This window comes from Dipodomys merriami, unplaced genomic scaffold (genome assembly GCF_024711535.1).
Source record: "Dipodomys merriami isolate MVZ:Mamm:240054 unplaced genomic scaffold, mDipMer1.0.p SCAF_5, whole genome shotgun sequence".
Classification (NCBI taxonomy): Eukaryota; Metazoa; Chordata; class Mammalia; order Rodentia; family Heteromyidae; genus Dipodomys; species Dipodomys merriami.
Window position 1 is genome coordinate 8,009,707 of NW_027206068.1, and position 24,923 is coordinate 8,034,629.

The following is a 24,923-nucleotide window of genomic DNA, read 5'->3' on the forward strand; positions in this document are numbered from 1 at the left end:
GTTTTATGACGTTCTCAACATTGATAAAAGTTTTCTCCAGGTCACAGAAGAGATAAAAATATCTATAACTTCTTTTAAGCATGTTGAGTGATTATACAAAAATTAGGCTCCAATTTATCCATTGTGATGAATATCATTTGATGCCATAGCTACACAACTCAAGAACTGAAGGTGTCCTGATTAGGTAATTTTTTTTTTCATGAAAAGTCCCTAAAATGCTTGTGAAATATACCTATAGTCTATTGTGAATTGATATGCAGGAGATTATGGAGAAAGAATGATAGAGTGTAAATTAGAATTAACTTTCTTTAATAAGAACAACCATTGCCAAAGAAACCTAAACACTTTTAAAAGGTTGAAGTAAGCCTTCTAGCCAGCCCTTTTACAGAAGCAAGTTACAGTTTGTAATCCAGAGAATGGATCTTATTAAAATGAATTTTATCTGACATGGATGGAATTTCATCTGCCCTGTTACAAATGACTAATTGGCTTTACCCAAAATAGGAGGAATTCTGAGGGCCATTTAAACCATTAAAATTGTTGGTTCAGAAAGCAGAGGAGGTGAGAAATGAGGCCCAGCCCTAGTAGAAACTAGACTTGTCTTCCCCACGGTTCAAAACCCAGTTCCCAAAACCTCCTAATGGGTTTCACTGTTTTCTTTCCAGTGCTTATCATAATCAGGGAGCCACACATTTGCATCCGTAATGGACCCTTTTCAAAAGTGTGTTGACATTTCAGTAGGTTTTGAATAGCTCTTAATGCTGTTCTCCATCTGGGCCAGTGCCCACAAACCTCCTTATATGGGTCACAGCCTATAGACTGTCTGCTTTGCTCACAGTGGTCTCCCCCCCCTCTCTCTCTCTTCTCTCTCTCTCTCTCTCTCTCTCTCTCTCTCTCTCTCTCTCTCTCTCTCTCTCTCTCTCTCTCTCTCTCTCTCTCTTTAATCCCTGGGAACCTATCTTAATTATACTCTTAAAAAGGTGAAAACTCAGAAGTCAGATGACTCAGAAAATGAGCATCTGGCTGGAACTCCACACAGGGCTGCATCTTAACTCTGCAAAACTCAAGGCAGAGTCAAAAGCATCATCTGTATGTGGTAAATTTGCTTTTTTAAACTACTATTTTTAACTAAAGGAAATAGATATAAATAAAGCCATCCAGATAAACATAGGTTAGGGGAGAATACTGAGAGCTCTTCTTCTTCTGGCACAAATTCTCCTGCGGGTTACTTCTTATGTTTTCTCAAGGACCCAGGTAGAAGAGAGCCTACATGGAAGCAATCCCTAGCCTGTCTATATTTTTATAGCTTTAATAAAAATGTGATCCAAAGGATACATGACAAAAATATTTTAAGTATATATATATATATATATATATATATATATATATATATATATATATAGTTTCTGAAACTGCTGAGAATGTATCATAAATAAAAGATCATCTGTACCCTAAAAAAAATTTCCCATCTGTTAAGAGAAACAGAAAGGGCATGAAAGTCAGTGCAGTGTAATGAGAGACACCCCCCAAAGTGATAACTAACACCACAAAATTCCAAAGCACAGATCTTAGAAGAAGAGACACATGAATTGGAAACATGAGAAGTTTGCCCGGTGTTCTGTGCATATGCATGCTCTGTGTGTGTGTGTGTGTGTGTGTGTGTGTGTGTGTGTGTGTGTGTGTGTGTGTGTGTGTGTGTGTGTGTGTGTGTGTGTGTGTGGTGGCAGAGGCACCAAGCACAGTAAACTGTCATTATGTTTACTGAGAAGGTATTAAATAACAACTATCATTCATAGCTTAATGTGAGATGAAAACAATCTTTGGAGGGGGGAGGGTGATAATGGTCCAATCTAGAAACAGAAACTGACTGATGTGCATCTCATTCAGTATGGCAAATTGGGAACATCATACATTTAGAAAACTCTGGCTAGTTACTGCTGTCTCATACCTGTAATTCCTGCTCAGGAGGTTGAGGTCTGAGGATCAAGGTCAAACCTAGCCCAGGTAGGAAAATTCCATGAGACTCTTATCCCTTTTTAGCCGGCATAAAGCAAAAAGATGAACTGTGGCTTAAGTGATAGAACATCAATCTTGAACAAAACAAAGCCAAGTGAGAGCACCTCAAGCCTCAATACCAGCATAGAAGGAAGAAAGGATGGGGGAGAGAGAGAGGGTGGGAAAGAACAGGAAGAGAGGAAGCAAGCAAGCAAACTCTTCCAGTATTCCTGGTAGGTGGTTTCAAAATCAAAGGAGCCATTTTTTGACCTATTGTTCTGCATTGAGCTGCTTTTGGAAATGGTAAACAAAACTGGAGCCAGAACTGGGCCCAACTTTTTCTGATTCTGAAGCCATTTCCAAGACAGAAAGTTACTTTAACTGTCTTTTCTCTCAAGTGTATCTAGTTTTCCTTTATCTCTTCTCTTGAGCTCAGTAAGCATAAGACAGGGAAGCCTCCAAAGAAGGGGATAGAGCAGGACACCAACAACCACTGTACATGTCCTAGCTTCACAGGAAGGACCCAAAGTGGCTCTCCATGTCTCATGTGATTTTTACTCCTTTTACCATACTTCTTTGCAACAATGTATTTTGGTTCCTGAAGAAGAAGGTGCCATGTGCCATGTTGTCCTGACAAAACAAAATACATTTTCCCATGTCTTACAGCACAGATGTTTAAAGATGTCATGTGTGTGTGTGTCTTTGTGTGTGTATGTGTGTGTGTGTGTGTGTGTGTCTACACTGACTTGAACACTTTCGATAAAAGACATTGCTGTCTCCTAGTTTCTAAGCCAATACTGGCAGTCAGTGAATACACCCTTTCTTTCAAAGGAAAAGAAAGAAAGAAGAAAGGAAGGAAGGAAGCAGGCAAGCAAACCTTGGTCATCCTGGCGTAGACACAAAACTGAAACAAGGCTACAAAAAAAAGGGTAGCTTTGCAGAGCAAGTAATGTCGCCTAACCCTTGCACCCAAAGGTTCTTTCTGGCTTACTGTGTGCAGCTCACTCAGAACCCAGTCCTTCTCTGCTTTTGCAGACAAGAAAAAAGTAAGGTTGTAAAAGTGTCAGCCTGCTTTTGTCAGGAATAGCTAGTAAAAAATAATTGGAAGCGACTCAATACACATGATGCCCAGCACTCATAAGATAATTAGTCAGTGGGTCCTAATGTGTTGTTCCTGAGTTTCCTCATGCCAGGAGGAATTCCAATATGTGGAGAAGTTATAATATGGCATATTAAACAGAGAAGGTATAACAGAATTCAAGTTTCCAAGCCTATTCCCACCAATATGAAAACCTCATCCCAAAGCCCTAGCAATTCTATGCTGCAGCTATTTTAATAGCTATTCTCCTCAAATCCACTTTCATGAGAGGTTTCTTCTCCTCCAAAGAAGCTGGCATTAGAATGTCAGCAAATGACTAGGACAACCATACACAGATCTAGACACCAATGAATAAAATATAGTCAATGCTGCATATTCCTAGAGTGAATTATTCCACTTAGAAAATGGTATAATTGAGGTTGGGTAGTATGGGAGGGGGGATGGGTTTCAAATATTTTTTTTAGTTGTAGGGCTATTTTCTAGTAATTGCTTGACTTGAAACTTTAGTTTGTCAATCAGACAGTTCTCTTAGCCCTATAATGTGTTTTTGGGGGGAAGGCAGGGGGTGGGTTAAAGGAGAACTGAGAAAATGGCTATGCCCCAAGGGCTTCTCTTCTTGTCATATAATTGTTGTCAAAAAAGATTCACTATTATGTCTGGGGAGGAGGGTACTCTGTGGCATTTTGTGTTCAGGAAAATGTCTCAAACCATTTTTCAAACATTTTGAGGTTTGGCACAATCCTGAAATCCATCTTTCCAAGCACTTTCTCCCCCTTAATTTTTAAACCCATGTGTCTTTCAAGGGAAATTTAATCCGTATGTTTCTGATTCATTTACACTTAACTCATCAAAATGGTGTTTTGTAAGAGCTATTTGATGTTCAAGGAGTCTTCTGAGTTTTTTTTTCTCTCTTTAAAAAAAAAAATAAGTCTGAAAAGCTTTTCTTTCTGAGAACTAGAAAACTGTGTTTTACCAGCTGTAAGCCAAGTGATTTGAGCTGTGCTAAAAAAAAAATCAAGATCCTAGGAAGCAAGAAAATAGCAGAATGACCTCAAGTATCTGCCCTATCCTATATCTATGAAGACCTTGCACACACATTCCCTGAGGAAGCCTCTCCCACGTGGCCAAACAAACTGTGAAGCTGAAACAGGAAAAGAGAATGGGCCGATGGCCTAGAATGCCCTTTGATTTTAGAGATGTGCAACTGAGGTTCCCACCCCCAAATCAATGACACATAAAACCTGATGCATCTCATTAGGTAAACTATTGCCTGGGCATTAAAATGATCACCAATATGCCAGAACTTGAAATTGAATAAAGGTTCTAATCCAATAATATTTGCATTGTGTTCCAAGTATTTCTGGGTGGCGGTGGGGGCAAGTTACTCAAGTTGGGTTTCTGTGTCTCATACTGAGGTTTAACACAGGAACACTTGAACGTAGAGTCAGTTGAAAGACAAGTAACTTAATTTTATATAAGGAGGTCCAGGAAGTTGAAACAGCCTGAGATTCAACCCAGGTCCCCTGAGGCTTGCCTGGTATTGCAGTGACATTTGTACTCTACCGGTATTTTCAAAGTCAATGTTCAATACATGAGTGGACAAATGAATAAGAAATTAATGAGACCAGTTTAATTTAACATTACCAGCATTCAGACAAATGAATAGAAGATAGCCACAAAAAAGATACCCACAGTAAAGACTCAGTATTATTTTACAAAAACTATAGGCACACACATGACTCAGTCAAGCCTTGACAGCCCAGCTGTATCAAAATCCATAAATGCTCAAGTTCCTTTTACAAAATGGCACAGTATAAGATGATGTTATGCGAAATGAACCCCAAGATAAGGATTCAAATATTTTTTCTTTCTTGCAATTGTTTCTAACATATTTATAAGATGATTTCTTTGTTGCTTTGTATGTCCCTCCCCCACGGTATAACCCCTGTTTTCACTGTATTTGATGTTGGTATAATTTGTGGAGGGGAAGCGGAAAAACAAATTGTTTAAATAAGGATACATGTGGACCCATTGCAACAATGAGATGTACAGACGTTATGTCAAAAACTTTACAACAACCGAACTTTCAGAGGGGGTGGGGAGATGGGAAAGGATGGGAAGGGAAACAAAGGAGGAGGCAGCAATGCTTGATAAGAAATGTACTCATTACCTTGCTCATGTAATTGTAACCCCTCTGTATGGTATTTTTACAATAAAAAAATAAAATAAAATAAAAATGGCACAGTATTTGCATATAACTTACACAATTTCCCCATATACTTTGATTTTTATTTTTGTTATGCCTGTAGTGAGGCTTGAACTCAGGGCCTGGGTGCTGTCCCTTAGCTTTTTCACTCAAGGCTAGCACCTTACCACTTGAGCCACAGCTCCATTTGCTGCTTTTTGCTGGTTACTTGGAGATAAGAGTCACATGGATTTATTTTCCCAGGCTGGCTTCAAACCAAGATCCTTAGATCTCAGCCTCTGGAGTAGCTAGAATTACAGGCATGAGCCACTGGCACCTGGCTAATTCTCCCATATACTTTAAATCATTACTTAATACAATACAATACTATAAAAATAGTTATACTGTATTGTGTAAGTAATAATAGCCAGAAAAAAGCAAACAACTCTGCACGTATTCAGTTCAGAAGGAATTTTTCCCCAAATACTTCAATCCCAGATTGTTTGACTCCATGGTTGTAGAACATGGACATAGAGTGCCAACTGTGTACACAGATCCAAACATATCCTCATGAGCACACTGGGTTGTGACGTAAAAAGTTTGTCACTGCTGTTGCTCACATCAAAAAAGTCTCAGAACCACTTTACTACACAGAAAACTATGTTTCATTTCCTGGTGTTCAGCCAATAGCACTTTCAATTTTCCTCATGGTCCATTTTTGCCTTATACAAGAATTCCTACAGAACACTGTCCAAATCTTCCAAAGGAGGCTTCATCCACATTGGGAGGTAAAGAACAAATGGGTTGTGGGGGGACAAGAGGGACAGATAACTAGTTGAGCAAAGAGTCATGCTCACCTTACTGTGATTCACAAATGGCAAGTGAGCATAATTTGCTAAATTCCTTTTCCAAGCACTTAACCCAAGGTGCTTAGTGAGAAGCATCCTTGTAAGGTCAAGAGGCATCGTTGTTCATTTCTACTCCTTAAAGCTTTGGGAGACTCCCAGGAAGCTGAAGAGCAGGCAGCTGGATGATGGCGGTGGGAAGATGAATTGGACTCACTGGCTGATCAGCATCTCTGACAAAGCATTATGAAACATACTGCTCCAGTGTACTACAGGATGTCAGAGACAGCCAGCACCCCTGTGCCTAACAAAGCTGAAGGCTGCCTCTATGAGAAAGGATTGTGGGAGTCTGCAACTGAAGTGCAAAGCTGGACTGTTCAGAAACTGTGATCCAAATTGTCCCCCAGGTAGGGAGACAGAGGGAGGAAATAATACAACGTAACTCCGAGCCCAGAGGTCACATTCTGCAAGTAGGTGGGTGCTGGCGTTGGGGTAGCTCCCAAGCTCTGCCATTCTCAGACATGCACTTGGTGTGGCCTAGGCTCACTCGCACAGGGAGAAGTGGGGTGAGGGGAGTGGTAGGAAGCAGGGACAGCGTGCACCTGCCAGCTTTCCCATCTCATTTGTGGTCCATGACTTCTGGGCCCAGGGAGAGTATACTACACTCACTAACTTGACTCCAGAGAGCTCGTGGTTTTAGGCAAAGGGCAAGTCATCTTGTCTTCTTTACACAACCAGACAGTGGATCTCTGTTCAGCCAGGTTCCTGAAAGATAACCAGCTTCTGGAAATGCAGCCATCCTCAAGGGCCTGAGGGTGACTCCTCTAGGCCTTAAGGCATCTAAGTCTTTCTTTGTTCCTGGTCTTTCTCTTCATCCACAAGACTCAAAAGATGACTAGGAAGCATTAGTTTGAGCAAGAATTGGATTTCCTGGAACTGGAAGTAGAATGACATGGCAAAACGGAACTGTGCTCTTATTGCCTTAGAGATTGGTCCTGGATTTGCTACCACATGGCTTTATGATTTCAGATAATGACCTTCACACCTCAGTTTCTGAATTTCTAAATTTAGTGGGTTGTGGTGAGCCATCTCCACATTTCCCACTTTATCAGTTAATTATGTAATTATTATTTTATTGCTAAGGAAGTTTCAGATGGTAAAAGCAAAAATCCAAGTCAAGTGATGTTCCTTGTGACCTGTACACACCAGCTTCCTCTTGGCCCTTGGAGGAAGGAAATGGCAGAAAGCAGCCATGAACTGAGCTTGAGGCAAGGTCTGGACTCAGAAAAAGAATCTGGCGAGATGGAGGCCTTTTCCATATGAGGGTGGATATAGTGAGAGCAAACTAGAAGGGAAAATGCAAGGTGAGAGCAATTTACATCTACATTTATCCTAAATAGAGTTATTTTAATTGCTGTTATTATGATTAATTTCAGAGGAATGAAATGGATCAGCTCTTTCATACAAAGTGTTGTTGAGCTGACTGAACTAGTATGATAAATAAGAAGATCAAGAATAGGGAGATGCAAAAGCAAAACTACTTTCTGCCACAGAGAGAGGGGTAGAGGGAAGCTGGGTTTCAGCAAACCTAACTACACAGGAGGCTGATATCTGAGGACTGAGGTTTGAAAACAGCCCAGGCAGGAATTTTCATGAGATTCTTAGCTCAAATAAACTACCAAAGAAAGCCCAAAGTGGACCTGCGGCTCAAGTGATAGAGCACTAGCATTGAGCATAAGAAGCTACAGTGCCCAAGCCCTGAGTTCAAGCCACAGGGCTGACACTAAAGAAAATTCAAAAAAATTAAAACAAACAAACAAACCCAGATTACTACCTAAAAAGGAGGAAATAAAGACTCATCTTTTCTTGGTGCTGAAATAGACTTCTTGAAAGTTAGATCTTGACTAAACCTCATCTTATAACCAATGGAGATAATTACCTAGCTTATAATGAATGGTATGCTTTTTCTCTTTGTCTCTCTACCTGCAAATAGCCTCATTAAAGAGTAAAATGTTAAATGATAGAATTTCTCTCTACATTATTGATGTTCAAAATATTTTATCATGACTTCCCCCCCCCAAAAAAAAGCCGATTTCTTTTGTTATTTAAGAAATACTCACTGAGCCCTTACTATGCTCAGTGCATTGCAGACATTATGTTGATTCCATTTCATAGATAAGGTTATTGAGACTAAGAAAGTTCAGTGGATTGTCAAAAATCTTAGAATTAGCATATGAGCAAAGCTAGCCTTAGAACCTGGATCGGTCTGATTGCAAAGCTATTTACATGGCACAATTCATCAGATCAAATTAATGATGAAAAAGGAGACATCACCTTTGCCAAAAAGTTTGTTGTGCAGACCTTCCTTTCACAGTGATAAAGGCTCCATAAAGCCAGTTGATCTTCCTGCCTTGTCAGTACACAGGGTTCAACCTAACATCTTTTCAATCCTTTCAAAGATCTTTGATTTAAAAAAAAAATCACAGGCTCCTAAAGCATGGACACTCACAGGAAGCATTATGGATTACACAGTACAGCCTCTTGGCTACATTTTCCCATTCAGTTGAGTGACTGAATTATATGCATTAATGGATACCTTGGCATTCATTTGGAGCCATATTATTGCTTCCCCCGCCGCCCAGGCTTTACTTGTTTGGATATATCAATTCCATTTCAATCATTCAAATAAAAAAGAAAAAGAAATTATAAAGTAGAATTCAATTAGAGATACCACGAGGAGAAAAAGGAAGATTTTGTTGGTAGCTAGAAGGGCCATTGGCACTCCTGTCCTGCTCTCCACAATGATAAGAAACATTGTTTAATTCTTGGGTGCAACATCATCTCACAGATCATCAAATAAGCTCTCCTACCAGTGGACCTACAGGCAGAAAGATGTATGGCCTTGTTATAAAGTGTTTGTGTACCATGTGTGGGATTTTGGGGTGTGAAGTGAGTCTTGGTTTTTAAAGATCTAATTCTTGTAGTTGCAATCAAAATTCATGAAATACACACTCCTGAAAACATCCATTTTACAGCAAACATTACAAGCAGACCAGCACAATCTGCATAAAAATCACATACTGAAATTTGGACCACAGAGTTTTTACTGGCCTGGTTCACATCTGCCTGTTTCTCCCAGTTTCTTTTCTCCTTTTGGTTACTCCCTACATCCCTGCCCTATGACCACCACTCAGGAGGTCTGCACACCAGTGCAAAGAAGGGCAAAGGACCCTGAGAACCACAACGAGAGAGCAGAAGGCAAATCAGTCCTACCATCCCCAGCTGCTACAGCTATGCTGATGTGTGTGTGTGTGTCTGTGCACGCACACACACGCATGCATGTGTGCACGTGTGTACTTTTTTGGGTGATTAATTGGAGATAAGCATCTCATGGAATTTCTTGCCCAGGCTGGCTTTGAACTGTGCTCATCAGCTCTGCAATTCCTGAGCTAGGATTACAGGCATGAGCCATCAGCTCTTCTCTTACGGCTGCATCTAAAGTAAGGTCCAGAATTGTCCACTTTGTTTTCTGTCAGGTACATGGCAAGGCTCATTCTCAGGAATATGCTCATGTCAGACTCCTACTGTTGACCCAACTTTCCTGACCAGGCTTACTATATAAAATCTAGTGGGTTTTGTGTGTGTGTGTGTGTGTGTGTGTGTGTGTGTGTGTGTGTGTGTGTGTGTGTGTGTGTGTGTGTGTGTGTGTGTGTGTGTTGGGGATAGAATTCAGGGCCTTGTGAATTCTAAGCATAGGTTCTATTACAGTTCCCCATCACCAGCCAATAAGTAAAAATTAATAATTTTATCTTGCAACTTGAGATACTCATGACCCTTTTCTACTGGGGTATTCCAGCTTGGCCTCTTAATGTATGGTTTGAACCCATTGACACATAATTCCACCAATTTCGCCATCACAGCTATTTTTCACTTATTATTTTGGAAATGAAAAAAAATGCCACCAGAGAAGATGCATGAGTGGTAGCGACAAGTTTCAAAGGTAGCCATGCTTCACTATAAATGTAGTATCGTACATGGTTGCTATGATACAAGTAAACTTCTGGTTAAGAGAGGACTTGAATCCAGTTCTCATGGCTGAATTAATTCACTACATCTTCTCATTCACAAAACCGTAGATAAGCATGAAAGGGCACTCTCAGGCCATTTTCCCTTGCTGCTTTATGCTGGGTCTTGCCTTTCATTCAGGTGACAGGAAATATGGCAGAGTTTGTTGATGAGAATCCTCATCTCACTTTAACCAGCATTGCCTGTCTACTTCTTCATGGCTAGTATTTGATGGGATTTAAGATCTACTTGATTGCTAGAATAAGAATAAAGCCTATCACAGAAGAGACATTGGAGGAAGGAGCGGACTGAGAGATACCAGAAACAAGTAAAACTCCACTTAGGGTCCAGGGAGACAACACCTACAGCTGGGACTAACGCCAGGAGGGTCCTGCGCTGCCATCCCCCGTGTTTCCTCCCTATGTTCTCACTATCCGCATTCCTCTCTTCCTCATGCTCCATAAGATAGGTCTGATGAGTTTGCAGAGATAATAGAAACCATATCCTAGAGAGGCTGAATGGCTTGCCAAAGTCACACAGCTAGTCAATTGGTTCAAATCTGAACCCCAGTCTTTTAAATATACAGGCAATGATCTTTGCAGGAGACTCACACCCATCAGTAGATACCTGTCTCCCTCATGTCTTCCCCTTCCTTCTTTCCATACATGTTTCCTACACGAGAATCAGGGGACAGTGAAGAGGAAGATTGCCAAGCTCAGCAATGACTTATGGCTATCTGTAGCCATGGACTCCAGCATTGCTTTTGCACTATGCCTGGAAGACAGAGGCAGAAACCTATGTCTCTTTTGGAGTGTCACCAAGGCCCTTCCTCCTCTTTCGCCTGCCAACAGAAGTCACAGCTGCCACTGAGCACCTGCCCTAAGAGAATGGAAAACAAGGATAATGTCACCAGAATCCCACAACTGGCCATCTGGAGAGTTCCATGGACAGGCCCAGCCTCAAAGTCTCTTTCTTACCAAGTTCTGATGGCGGTGAATGTTTGCCAAGGATGACAAATGAGACTTACAGTGGGCTGGCAAGTGTGATCGTAAGCTTTCACATGGATGAAAAGGACACAAACGCACAAGCCAGTGCAAGCAGAACTGGGAAGAGCTGAGCATGGCAGTTGGTTGTACCCTTTCCCATATCTTGTGTTGTAGGTCTTAAACTCTGGGCCTGGGCACTGTCCCTGAGCACTTCAGCTCACTGTAAGTGCTCTACTACTTGAGCCACAGCGCCACTTCTGGTTTTCAGGTGGTTAATTGGAGAGAAGAGTCTCACAGACTTTCCTGCCTGGGCTGGCTTTGAACCATGATCCTCAGATCTCAGCTTCCTGAGCAGCTAGGATTGCAGGTGTGAGTCACTGGTGCCCAGACCTCTTGTGTGGTTCTGTACCATGGGGTGCCAAGACATCACTGGGAGAATCAGAGCAGGGGATGCAAGAAGAGATCTCTCCAAATTATGTCGTCCACTGTCTATGAGTCTATCATCCTTTGGTCAGACTTTTCAATTAATGAGCAACAATCGCAACAAAAATCCCCAAAGAAAACAAAACAGAATAGTCATCATACAGTGGCATTACTGGTTTCTAGCCATTTAGGTTGCCCTGAGGACCCATGACAAATCAAGGTAACAGAAAAGTCACCTGGCATCACAGCTGGCACAGCAGAGGACACACGATCAATCAGCATCCCTTGCCTGCCTCTCTACCCATCCCAAGTAGAGCATTTCTGATGACGGTTGAGCAGCTCTCCTTCAAGTCAGCACGAATGGTAATGCTCTAAAATAAGCACTCATGCCCTCTCTATGCCTGAAGAGTCCTGAGCATACACTTGGCACCCGTCAAGCTGTGCACAATGACTAATAACCTTCACCCTGGGTTGGGTTTTGTTTTATTCACCTTGGAGAAATTCTCTCTTGATAAACTGGCAGAATTCGGAGATTTGCCTGTCCCTAAATACATACAAGTATGCTTTGCCATGAAGCCACTAATAGATAAAGTCTTGGTACAAAGAACTGCTACACTGGAATTTAACTGAAAAACAGAAAGATTTTTTTCTGGAAAAATTATCTAATGTGTATGTGCAATTTTGGCTTTCAAGATCTTTTAGATCAGTCTTGATTTCATTTAAAAAGGTGATGCTCCCCTCTTTAGTATTTGGAACCTAGCGTACACAAGAACCTGGGTTCCATTCCTAGTGTGGAAACAGATAAATAAAATCCAACTAGAGTAAAAAAAGAATAAACAAAAAAACAAAAAAATGAGCTTTTTATTAAAATTATAGAAATATGTCAAGGTGTCACACAGTACCTTGAAGAATAAATTGTTTATGAACACTGCTCCGTATCATATGAGCTACCAAAGTACAGATATCTCCAGCAATCTAATATCATTTTATGAGTCTGAAGGATGTTTAGAAACTTCTCCAAAGTTTATTGCACAGGTGCATTCTCTTCTGTCTCCTATCAATTTAATTTTTTGTGTGTGCCGGCGCTGAGGCCTGCACTCAGGGCCTAGAACCTGTCCTTTAGCTATTTCACTCAAGGCTGGTATGCTACTACTGGAACAACACCTCCATTTCTGGCTTTTGTTTTGTGATCCGTTGGAGGTAAGTTTCATGTACTTTCTTGCTGGGGCTAGCGTTGAATTGCAATTCCCAGACCTCAGCTTCCTGAGTAGCTAGGATTACAGGTATGAGCCACTGGCACCTGGCTCTGGCGCCTCCATCACTCTTTGACAGCTTCACCTAGGTAAGTATGTCTCACTGAGTTCTCTTCACCTGCAGTATCTGACACTAAGAATTTCCCCACAGAGGGAATCTTCATGCCAAAAAGTAAAAAACAGAAACCCAACACCTTCAAAGTAGGAAACGATAAATCCCTCTTTACCCTTCCTCTTCCATTTCTTGAAGGAATGAATTAGACTTGGATGTAAACAATCTTTCCCTGAAAAGCCATGCCAAATACCTTTTTAGTAATATTTTTTAAATGAAGCATAGACACAGACACAGCACTTTTTAGAGCAGGAACTTCAGAGATTATCTAGGCAGGTTTCATGTATGGGGGAGGGGTGTGCAGTCCCCTCTTTTCTATCCATGGTTTCAAAATGCACCCTGGAAGGTTTAAATCATGGGCTCAATCAAGGTCAAGCTCAGAATTAAACTCTCTGAATTCTCCTTTTCCACCCCATCATGCCACCTCCCACTTTCCCACAAACACATTGCCTCCTTCACTCTCCTTTTCCCTCTACCCCAAAAAAGGAGGGAAGGGAGAAGACCCATTAGAAAGTCATTAGTAAGCCCTTCTAAAATATTCATTAAGTGTCATAAACTCCTCTCCGAGATGTGTCTCATGCTTCACTATGCATCCAGCTATCTGAGAACCAAGACTAAGTCCAGGAAAAGTTCTGCAACACACGGGAGTCGGGGCATGCTTTCCTTTTGGAGGGATTTGGCTTGTAACAAAAACTGCCAAATTGTTTGCCAAAACGCTGCATCCAGATTGTGTATCACAATACAAAATCTATTTCATGGACACAGAAATGGGAAGAATTTTGAAACATAAAAGTTTCTTTCCCGTCTCTCTTCAGAAATGAGATATCCTTAAAGTGCTCTGAACACATCATTGGTTCCCTCACTAAATCATCCCAAATATGAACTAGCTGTTTTTAAGACGAATCAATCAAGAAAAGGAAATCTTTGCCTCCCTCCCAACTTGCCACAGCATATTATCAAAGTCTTCAAGAAAGCACTGAATCAAGTACCGTGTCACATGAAGCCGCAGAAAGTTACAATTCTGGAGCAAATGCACAATCACACGAACCTTAGCTCAAAGAATAAATGAAAGGCTGGAGCTACTTGGGAGAATCATGGTGTATTCCTTTAAAAACGTACAGTATCAATGCTTAATAAACGCAGTAGCACAATCATGAACTCTTCCTCCTCCAGACAAAACATCAAAGTTTTCCAGGTAGTTACAATTTTGCAATTACACTCAGAAAGCCCCAACACCCACCCACCCACCCACCACCCACCCACCCATCATCCCTCCTATCTTTTATGAAGACAAATTTTGGAGCTATTTAAGAGAGGAAGGGAGAGAAAGAGTGGCAGGAATAGGGGAGACAGACTATATCCTGTTGGAGAGTTACGATGATAACGTTTTAAAAGAATATACTAATATAGTTTTACTTTTAATAATAAAAGATAAAAAGGGGGGATGTCTGTGAATAATTAGAAATTGCAGTCTGAAGCCAGTTACAGTCACTGCAATTGATAATAAACTGAAAACCCCTTGAGAGCAGGTAAATGCTTTGCAACCCTGACCCCCTGGCTCTCACATTACTTAACTACCCAGTGGTTCTTGCATTACATCACCATTCAAGCGATTGGTCCCTGCATTTTAACTCTCTCCCTGTCTCCTCCGATTAGGAGCGACACCGCAAGCAAAGAAACTTCCCTAGGAGTTTGCTCTTTCTCGCTTCGTTGTACTTTTTTTTAAAGTTGTGGCTGCTCTCTCTCTCTCTCTCTCTCTCTCTCTCTCTCTCTCTCTCTCTCTCTCTCTCTCTCTCTCTCTCTCTCTCTCTCTCTCTCTCTCTCTCGTGGCGTTGGTTTGCTTGGCATTTTTGTTTATCCTTTTTTTTTTTTTGCCTAGTCTGGCCTCTGTTCAAGTCATTCAAGTCTCTACACTAGAACTAAATCCTCTGATCAACGTGAAAAGAAATGCCTGTTCAGAGCAAGAGAAGCAGAGGGGCTGGGGAAAGACAAGAAGGAAGAAGTGGAGAAACAAAGACGGGCAGAAAGGCGAGAAGGGGCAGAATAAAGAAGAGAGGAGGACAGGAAGATGAAGTCTCACATATAGAAAGCAGTAGGGGTGGGGAAAAAAATCTCTAAAATCAAGAAAAAGAAAATAAAATTAAAAACAAACCTCATGGACATCACTGAGGCTGAATTCCCTCCTGAGGTGCAGGACATGAGAGCGCTGGAATGAGTGTGTGTAGAATTTGAGCCAAAGCTTAACTAGCTTGAGTGAGTCATATCCTTCCCATTTGATTCCAGGCCAACAATGATGTAATGTGCTGGCCCTTCTTTAGCGCCTAGCTCTGGCTCTCTCCCTCTAGCTAGCTTGCTCTCTCTCTCTCTCTCTCTCTCTCTCTCTCTCTCTCTCTCTCTCTCTCTCTCTCTCTCTCTCTCTCTCTCTCTCTCTCTCTCTCTCTCTGGGCTCACCCTCCTTCCTCCCCCTTCTCCTTTTTAGCTCAGTGCTGGTGAAGTCACCATTTAAATCTGGCAGAACTGAAGCAAAAACTTCAATGTAACCAAAACACCCCCAGGCTGAGTTCCAGGCTCAGGGAGCCTTCGTGGTGTAATTGCCCTTAGAAACGGGTAAACAGAGTCGGAAACAGTCCTGCCTCGGGATGGCCCAGCATTTGCCATCTGAGATTTCACAGAGGGACCCTGGAGTTCAGTAGTCTGGAATGGAGTGGTCCTGATGGTGTGTAGAGGGTGGGGGTGGCGGGGAGAAGCTAATTTTTATAAAGCACTCTGCATTTGAAGAAAGGGAACTAACAATGAAGATGCACTAGAGAAGGGGAAGCAGGGAGTGAGAGCAGGTTGGAAGGGCTGAAGTAGGAAAAACCAACTCCAGTTACCAGCCTTGGCAAGCTTGAGCTCAGAACCAGGTGACAGCGTTTCCATTGCCCAAGGCCTTTCTTTCCTGGAGCAGGATGGGATTTTCTGTTGTAGGATGCCAACCATCTCCCCTCCAGAGTTCTCTCATATGATCTGCCTGTCAGCAAGGACAAAACCACTTCTGGTCCAAACATGCTTTTGTGACTGTAGACATCAAGGACTGTGGAATCAGTGTTACTCTCCACTGGCCTGCACCAGTGGCTCTTCAATGCACTCAAGCAAAATGGAACCTTGCCTTTCGGAGGCTGGCATTCTGCTCTGTACTCTGTCCAAAAGGACAGGAGTAACACATGCCCCTTCTCCAAAATAAAAAACAGGCTAACCTCTTCCTGGACTTGTTGCAGGGATGCTGATTGAGGTGGAACTGTCTATCAGAGTCCCAGGGTCCAAAGAAAACAAATAGTTTCTATATTTCCTTAATTGTAGAGCAAGGAAAACCAGTGGAGGTGGGCAGTCAGACACAATTTTTCACAAATGCTAGGGATGCTTTTGATTGTTAAATTCTACCCTTCACATCACCCTTCCCTACCAGCTGCCTGGCACACACAGGACAGGTACCTATTTGGTGAACATGGCTTTTTAAATAAAACTTTTTAAATCATCTTTAAGTAGTTGTACAAAAGGTTTTCGATTTAACATGCCAATTTATGAGTACAATGCCTTGTGATCAGTGTTTCCCATGTGTGTGTGTGTGTGTGTGTGTGTGTGTGTGTGTGTGTGTGTGTGTGTGTGTGTGTGTGCTGGTATTGATGGTTGAACTCACGGCCTCACGCTCTCTTAGCTTTCTCTGTTTATGACTGGCACTCTAACACTTGAGCCACACCTCTACTTCTGCATTTTTTTTTCTGGTTACTTGCAGATAGAGTCTCACAGACTTTTCTGCCAGAGCTGGCTTTGAACCAAAATATTCAGGTCTCAGCCTCCTGAGTAGCTAGGATAACCAGCATGAGCTCCAGCTCCTTGTTTAATGTCATTACTTCGTTAGCCCTACTGTTTCCCACTTTTCCATTTCCCCTTACCCTTTGCAACCTCCTTCAAAACATAATTTTCTGAAAATGAGAAGTTTGCTATGCACTTTTTTCATACCACAAAAGCAGAAGGAAAGCATGAGGTTGCAACACCCCCCCACATTCACTCACTACCTTCCCTCTCCCTGATATGATTACAGTTTTTGTTACAGTCTATTAACACCAATCACATTTGTGTCCAGTGCATCAGGTAAGCAATGCAAGCATTTGTGTGCTTGCACTTTTGCGAAGCAGAGTGGAGCTTGACTTCTTCAGTCTGGTTTTGGGGAAAGCTCTTGGCTTCATGAAAAGATCTCTTCTAAGGGTCAGAGCTATTCATCTGAGTGCCTTGGAATCTAAACCACAGCTTAAGGAACCATTAATGCACAGAGAATGAAGAATGAACAAGCAAGATTTGCCCAACAGATTGCATGACCCCAGAGCTGGGGCCAGAAAGAGCTTTCTCCAGCAGGCTGCCCTCCAGCTTGACATCCTCAATTGATGCTGATGCCACGGTGGCTTCCAGTGACACCTTTATCAAGGCAGGCAGCTCTGAATTAGAGGTGATCAGCCATAATTACAGCTGGCGCCACGGAAGCCCCTGGCCTGACAGCAGTAAATGTGGTTGTTATAAAGTTTGGTCCACCATGTCAGTGGCCTGTATAACTCATTTATGTCTGACTCCCAAGCAGCCATTGATTTTTCTTCTGCTGTAAGGAATAAATAAAACAAAAAATTTTGATAGCTCCTATAAGCCTTTACACTTCAAGGCAGATTGACAAGATTTTGTATAAATGACTTCCTCCATTTTAAAAGAGTGATGGACAATGAGATTGGTATAAAAGTAAGGAATTTCTTGTTCTAAGTTCTAACACACACACAATGTCATTCTTCAACTTAGTTTTCATGTTTAAATGCTTTTTGTTATTATTTTAGGTTGATCATGTGGCTGTATGATGGATTTTTCCAAAGTTCTATCTTCCTAAAAAAATCAATGGGAAAATGGCTCTTTTTTTTTTTTTAAATACCATATCAGAGCGGATAGGTTTAGCTGCCAGACAATAGGACCTGCTGTGTTTGGTTGAAAGAGAAACAAGTACCCCTAATCTATAGGTAAATTTCGTAGCAAGAAGTGAGTTTTGAGTGACTCATGCCTGTACTCATAGCAACTTAGGAGTCTGAGATCTGATTATCTAGGTTTTGGAGCCACCCAGAATAGTAAAGTCCATAAGGCTCTTATCTCCAATTAACCAGCAAAAAAAAAAAAAAAAAAAAGTGGTAAGGCACCAGCCTTAAGGGATAGTACCTAGGCCCTGAGTTAAAACCCCAGTACACACACACACACACACACACACACACACACACACACACACACACACACACACAAAATAAAAATATTCTGGCAAGGTAGTCTCCCTGGGTCTTCCTAGTCAAACAGCAAATGAGAGGCAAGCTTTGGCCAAAGGTCTGTTCAGATCTTGACAAGACCTTGACAAAGCATCATAGCTTCCTCCAGGAGGAGGCAGAAGCCAACAGGTGCAAAGCAGTAAATAGAACTTGAATCAGGGAGCCACGTGTTCTGTGGGTTCCATACTTTTAGAACCTAGACACACTTAAAGAACCAGGAAAGGCCACCAAAAGGCCAGAACAAAACTTCAAAGGGCATGAGAGGGAAAAACTGGGAGACACTGAGGGAAGGGACATTATTATCCCCAAAGAAATGTACCTATTACCTGGCTTAAGTAACTGTAACCCCTGTGTACATCACCTTTATAATAATAATAATAATAATAATAATTAATAATAATAAACTTCAGAGTGTTGATATATAAGAGTCTTTACATTTGCTCTCACAGTCTGGTGCATCTCCTCCTGCCACTTCCAAATTGGGCATCTCCTCATTTAAAAGAACCCTTGCATTCCCATTTTACTTCCTGTGAACAGCTAATGATATCTTGTTCTCTCCCCTTCCCCAAGAAATCCCCCTCCGACTAAATTTCCTTTTCACCCCTGTGGTCCTTCCCCCAGCCCAGCCCAGCGCCTAGATGTCCAAGCTGCTTCTCTGAAGGGCTGTGTAATGTTGTAATTCCGGAGGGAGCCTTCGGAGAAGTAGCCCCCCAGCCAGCAGGCGAGGCCTCCAGATTAGCTGGCTTGCTCAGGAATGCTTACAACGCCCTCTTCTGCAAAGCTGTCATCCTTGGGGAGAGGGTGGTGGGTACTGTGCAGCTGTTCGATGTAACTCACTCACAGACACCGAGCTCCTGATGACACGTTCGGCTCCGAAGAAGTGGAAGCCTCAGAGATTTGAGCTCAGAATGCCTTTGGACTCTCTCCAAAACAACCCGACAGAAAAGGCACAACTGGAATTGCAGAAACCGAGGGGCCCAATAGCCTAGCAGAGTAACCAAACTGCGTGCTGGATGAATTCCTGAGTTCCTACACTTTACAGAAGATACCGCCAATAGAAAAGACAAGAAAAATCTTTCCTTGGGAGAGTTGGATCTGGTTTTTTTTCCTTTTGTTTGCATATATTCCCCTCAAGAAAAAGCCTATCATCTTTTCTCTGACATTGTTTTTAAAATTTAACCCATGATTCCTACAGTCCCATGAGAGTTGAGGGGTCCAGATAATTTCAGAGTTAAATAAGCTATAATGACTATCATATGTACCCAACCATAAACCTAGTATTAAAAATTATTCCCCCAAATGTGGCATCTCTTCCTTTTTTAATTTACAATAACCATCCAGGTGGTTTTCTAAGGCCTCCTCTGTAAATTGCTTCCAGCAAACCTTCCGGTCACAGACCACTGCATACCCACAAGGTGCCTGCCATTCAGCATTCCCTTCCACTTGGGTGTCCTGTATTTGTACAGTGGACAGAGGCTGCAGGACTGTCTGCAGCCTGCATCCTGAACAAGGCAGGCTAGCTAGATTAGATCATCCATCCTGCTACAGCCAGCCTCAGGCATGCCAGGAGAGAGCCTCAGGGTATGTGGGGGGGGGCATCTGTCACTGGTGACGCTTGTCTCTACGGCAGCTCCTACAGACCAACCTGCTAGCAAGTGCCCTCAGGCAATGCACTGGCTGTTGTTGTAAGCATTAACAGGCAATGCTGAGTAGGCCCTAGACAGAAGAAATGTTGGAAGCCTCAGAAAGACTTAGGGTAAGAATTGAGAGCTTATGAAGCTTATGAAGCTTTGTTTAGCCCTAAAAAATTATCAGTGATTCAGCCTACTTGTAGACCATTTTCCTCCTAGCTTCAGCTCCATTCTTTTTTTTTTTTTTTTTTAGGGTCCGGTTGTGGGGCCTGAACTCTGGGCCTGGGCGCTGTCCCTCAGCTCTTCAGCTCAAGGCTAGCGCTCTTCCACTTGAGCCACAGTGCCACTTCCGGCTTTTTTCTTTTTGCTTATATGGTGCTGAGGAATCGAACGCAGGGCCTCAGGCATGCAAGGCAAGCGCTCTACCACTGAGCCAACTTCCCAGCCCTTCAGCTCCATTCTTAAAACAATTATAGCACTGTATCTATCACTTGAATATTTGTTGAATAAGCAAATGAGAAAAATGAATGAATACACTCAGCTCAGGTGTTAACCTTTATGTGATCTCCTTGTTGGATCACCAGGCATGGGTAGGAGTACCCATTTGAGGCATCTTAGACTAGATTCTGTCCCAGCCACAAGTCAATTATGTAAAGCAGCTTTCCATGATTCTCTTCCATAGAAGCCAGCACATTCTTTCAGGCAAAAACTGGGATTCTCTGTCTCTCTCTGTCTCTCTCTGTCTCTCTCTGTCTCTGTCTCTCTCTCTCTCTCACACACACACACACACACACACACACACACACACACACACACACACACACACAGACACTCAGGAGGCTGAGATCTGAGGATCACAGTTCAAAGCCAGCCTGGGCTCAAGTGGTAGCAGGCTAACCTTGAGCAAAAAAGCTATAGGACATCCCCCAGGCCTTAAGCTCAAGCCCCAGTACTGACACACAAAAAAAAAAAAAAGAAAGAAAAAAAGAAAAGAAAAAAGAAAAAGAAAGGAAGAAATGGGCTTAAATCTGGACCAAGGGCTTCACACAGGCTTAGCCATTCATAGATAATTTCCCTCTTGAAAGTGTTTGTTCCCTCCTGCATTCTTGCTCACACTTACTTTGCATATTGCTTCAGAAGGGGAGTATCTTAAAGAATCCCAGGAATGCTAAGAAAGGCTCTGAGGCCTTTCTCCTCAAAGGGCTGCCATTTCTTCTAGCTCCCCTTTTCTTGGGTCCCTGGGGACAGGGTATCAGATGAGCTCTAGGAGTGTTACATTGAAGCATCTGGCACAGGACTATTGTGCCCAGCTTCCTATACCAGGCACCCAAGGAACTGAAACCTGAGGTGAGAAAAGCCCTAGACCCTCCTGCTGCTACTTCTCACATGAATGTTGAAGCAGATAAAGGAAATGAGAACTGCCACCAGCACCCACACCCTCAATTCCTGAGCCAGCAGTAGTGTCAGTTCCAGCCAGATTCCTTGTGGCTCTAGGTTGGGACTATGAAAGAGTAGAGAGTAGGAAGTTTACCCTTTCATAGCTGGTGGTTTATGTAGGATCCGAGCCTAATCATGTTGTTTGCCTGCACTGGATCCATGTTTTAGAGCCAAGAAGAGCTAAAACATTGGACTCTCAAAACAGTTGACCAGGCCTGACTCAAAGCAGTTGGAAAGAGTCCCCTATGGCAGCTCACTGGGCTATCTTGATCATGGGAGGTAATCTACCCAATTCCTACTTTTATGTGGACCAAAGAGTAGTGACTGAGTTGGTCAGACTGAAGGAAATGGCATGCCCAAGTTGCAAAATTCAAGAAGGTGCTCACTCCAGGGGCAGATGGGCAATGCTCATGAGCTCCATGTAACTGATACACCATAGAATTCTCATCAGCTCTCCCCAGGCCAGGCCCTGGCTGATGGCTTATAGCCCTCCAAAAACTTGAGGGCACTGGTAGACTCTGTGAAGTATAAGTATACCAGAGATGTCTTTGCCAGCAAAGAAAAGGAGGCACTTCCAGCCACAGGCCAGTTTAGAAGAGTCTTCTAGTGTATTCTCTTTCTTCCTAATTTCATATCTTTTCTTTATATTTTTTATAGCTCCTTTCTATTTTTTCATACTATATTTGTTGTTCTTATGTAACATGCATCTTGTCTGTGAGAATTTGTAGGAAGTGATTATTTCTTTCTCTTTTTTTGAATCTTAAAACACATAAATCAGGGGCTGGGAAGGTAGCTCAGTGGTAGAGCGTTTGCCTTGCATACCTGAGGCCCTGGGTTCAATTCCCCAGCACCACATAAGCAAAAAGAAAAAAGCCGGAAGTGGCACTGTGGCTCAAGTGGTAGAGTGCTAGCCTTGAGCTGAAGAGCTGAGGGACAGCGCACAGGCCCAGAGTTCAGGCCCCACGACCGGACCCAAAAAATAAATAAAAAAAAAACAAAAAAAAAAAAAAACAAAAAAAACACATAAATCATAAGCAATGGCTGGCTGAGATTTGTGGATATCAATATCTAAAGACTTACAAATCATTTATATGAATTGGTGTGGCTTTTGCATATATTCTCTATGCACATCCACCCATATAGTTTACCAATTTGTCTGCTCTGCTGGCCGTTTTCATTGTTAAACATATTTACAAGAAAGAAGTTCTATGAAAGGAGACATTTGAAGGGATTTTTGAGAATAGAACTAATCAGGAAGAAGGCACTGGTAGCTCATACCTATAACCCTAGCTACTCAGGGGGCTACTCAGGAGGCTGAGATCTGAGGATTCTGCTTTGCAACCAGTCCAGGCAAGAAAATCTGTAAGATCCTTATCTTTAATCAGGAAAAAGCCAGAAGTAGAGTTGTGGCTCAAGCAGCATGGTCCAAGTCTTGAGTGAAAAAGCCAAGTAGGATCATGAAGGCCTGAATTCAAGCCTTGTTACAAGCAGAAAGAAAAGATATATTGTGGAGAGAGAGAGAGAGGAGAAAAGAAGAGATAGAGAGAAATAAAGGAAGGAAGGGGGAGGGAGGGAAAGAGGGTGACAGGGAAGGAGGGAGAGAGGAGGAGAGAGAGGGAGAGGGAGAGAGAAGGGAGGAGGGAGGGAAAGAGAAAGAAAGAAAGAAAGAAACAATGAATGAAAGAAAGAAGGAAAGAAAGAAAGAAAGAAAGAAAGAAAGAAAGAAAGAAAGAAAGAAAGAAAGAAAGAAAGAAAGAAATAATAGAGAAAGAAAGAATTATACAGAAAGCCTAAACTACTGATGGAATTGTATTTGTGGCCTCTTTTCTCTTTATAAGGATCCGGCTCCAGTCTATGTGTGTAGTAACTGAGCTTTGCCTAAACTCCAAAGCTCAGATTTGTTAAGAAGGTTTCTGCAAGGAAAATTCACTCTCCAACACATCTGCCTAAAGGCAATGGGAAGAATTTTTTTTAACCCCAAACATAAAGCTCTTGGGCCTTCCAAATGCAGTTATTCTGTTTTTATTAATAAGGCCTCTGAGTTTTTTTTAAGGTAGTTTTGATAAGGGAGAATAAATGAAAGAGAAAACTGCTGACATAATATTTTGCTTTCCAAACCCACTTCCACACTGTCATGATCAGGCCCATACTTGAGAGTGGTTGCCATGTTCATACTAGAATCCTGGATCGAAAGGTGCAGTTAATCCTGCCTCATACTCAAATTCGCCTCTAAACTTCAAGAAAAGGATCTAGTAATTCGTGAATTTGCATTGGCATGTTTCTTTCTATATTCATAATACAGTGAGATTTGTGAAAAATTAAGTTTTATTTTATGTTCCTTTGAGAGGGAAAAGGAAAAGGATGATCTCATGTCCAAGAAGTTTCTGTAGGTTTTAGGAGTAAAGATTCTACATTCAGTATTATTTGCATACTTGAGAGTTCCTCTGATAGTAATAGAAATAGGTAGGAAAGTGAGATTTGAGTCAATCCCACTGCCTAAATCCCTGCCTTTTGTTTTTGGCTCTTACTATGTCATTCAGGCTCTGGTCTCAAATTCTGAGCCACAACTGATCCTCCTGGCCTCAGCCCCCCCCTGTAGCTGGGACTAAAGGAGTTCCACCACATCCAGCTGCAATTCTTTTCTGTGTATTCCAACGCAAACTGGGAAGTATGGGTTTTTGTTTGTTTGGTTTTGCCAGTCCTGAGGCTTGAACTCAGGGCCTGGGCTCTGACCCTGAGCCTCTTTGTGCTCAAGACTAGCACTTGAGTCACTGTGCCACTTCCAACCTTTTCTGAGTCGTTTATTGGAAATGGGAGTCTTATGAACCTCTCTGTCCAGCCTGGCTTCAAACTGTGTTCTTCAAATCTCAGCCTCCTGAGTAGCTAGGATTACAGGTGTGAGTCACCAGTGCCTGGCTCTGGGAAATATGTTTTTAAGGTGGTGTTAGAACACAGCTTTCTTGAGCAATAAGCATCTCTGAAAATCTAAGGAAAACTTGACTATGGGTCCCAGAGTTGGCTGATGGTATATATACATACATATATATATATATATATATATATATGTATATATATATATGTATATGTATAGATATAGATAGAGAGAGAATGAACAAGGTCTTAGGTTTGATTTCTAGCAGCAGAACAAACAACAAACAGAACAGCATATTGTTATTTTATCAAATTCCAAACTAAGCTCTTTTACAGTTATATAAGAGCAGAGCATCGACATAAGATTGTGATACTTATGATATACAGACTACAACACAAGAAAGAATGAATTCCAGATAGCCATTCTATGATCATAAAAAAATCAAAATAAGTGCTACATCCAGGTATGGTGGCCTGTAGTCCCAGATACTCAGGAGGCTAAAGCATTAGGAATGCTTGAGTCAAGGAACGTAAGACCAACCTGGGCAACCAATATAGCAAGACTCTGACTCTAACGTAATAATAATAATAAAACACATAGGGATTAGGCTTATGGCTCAGTGGTAGAGTACTTGCCAAGCTTGCTCAAGATCCTGGGTTCAATTCCTAACAACGCATACAAACACACAGGAAA

At 42.0% G+C, this 24,923-nt stretch overlaps 1 protein-coding gene across 2 annotated transcripts in view; it reads right to left on the minus strand.

Annotated features, from left to right (window-relative positions):
- The window catches only part of Creb5 (cAMP responsive element binding protein 5), a 443,969-nt gene that overhangs the window by 131,864 nt on the left and 287,182 nt on the right, over positions 1-24,923 (minus strand). The window contains exon 1 of one of the 2 annotated variants that reach the window (XM_069997231.1): positions 15,116-15,180. The exons of the other annotated variant lie outside the window; for it this stretch is intronic. Coding sequence (XP_069853332.1) covers positions 15,116-15,162 — 47 coding nt within the window. The 5' untranslated portion in view covers positions 15,163-15,180. Of the gene's footprint in view, positions 1-15,115; positions 15,181-24,923 lie in introns of those variants that run through there. 2 annotated transcript variants of the gene reach the window in all.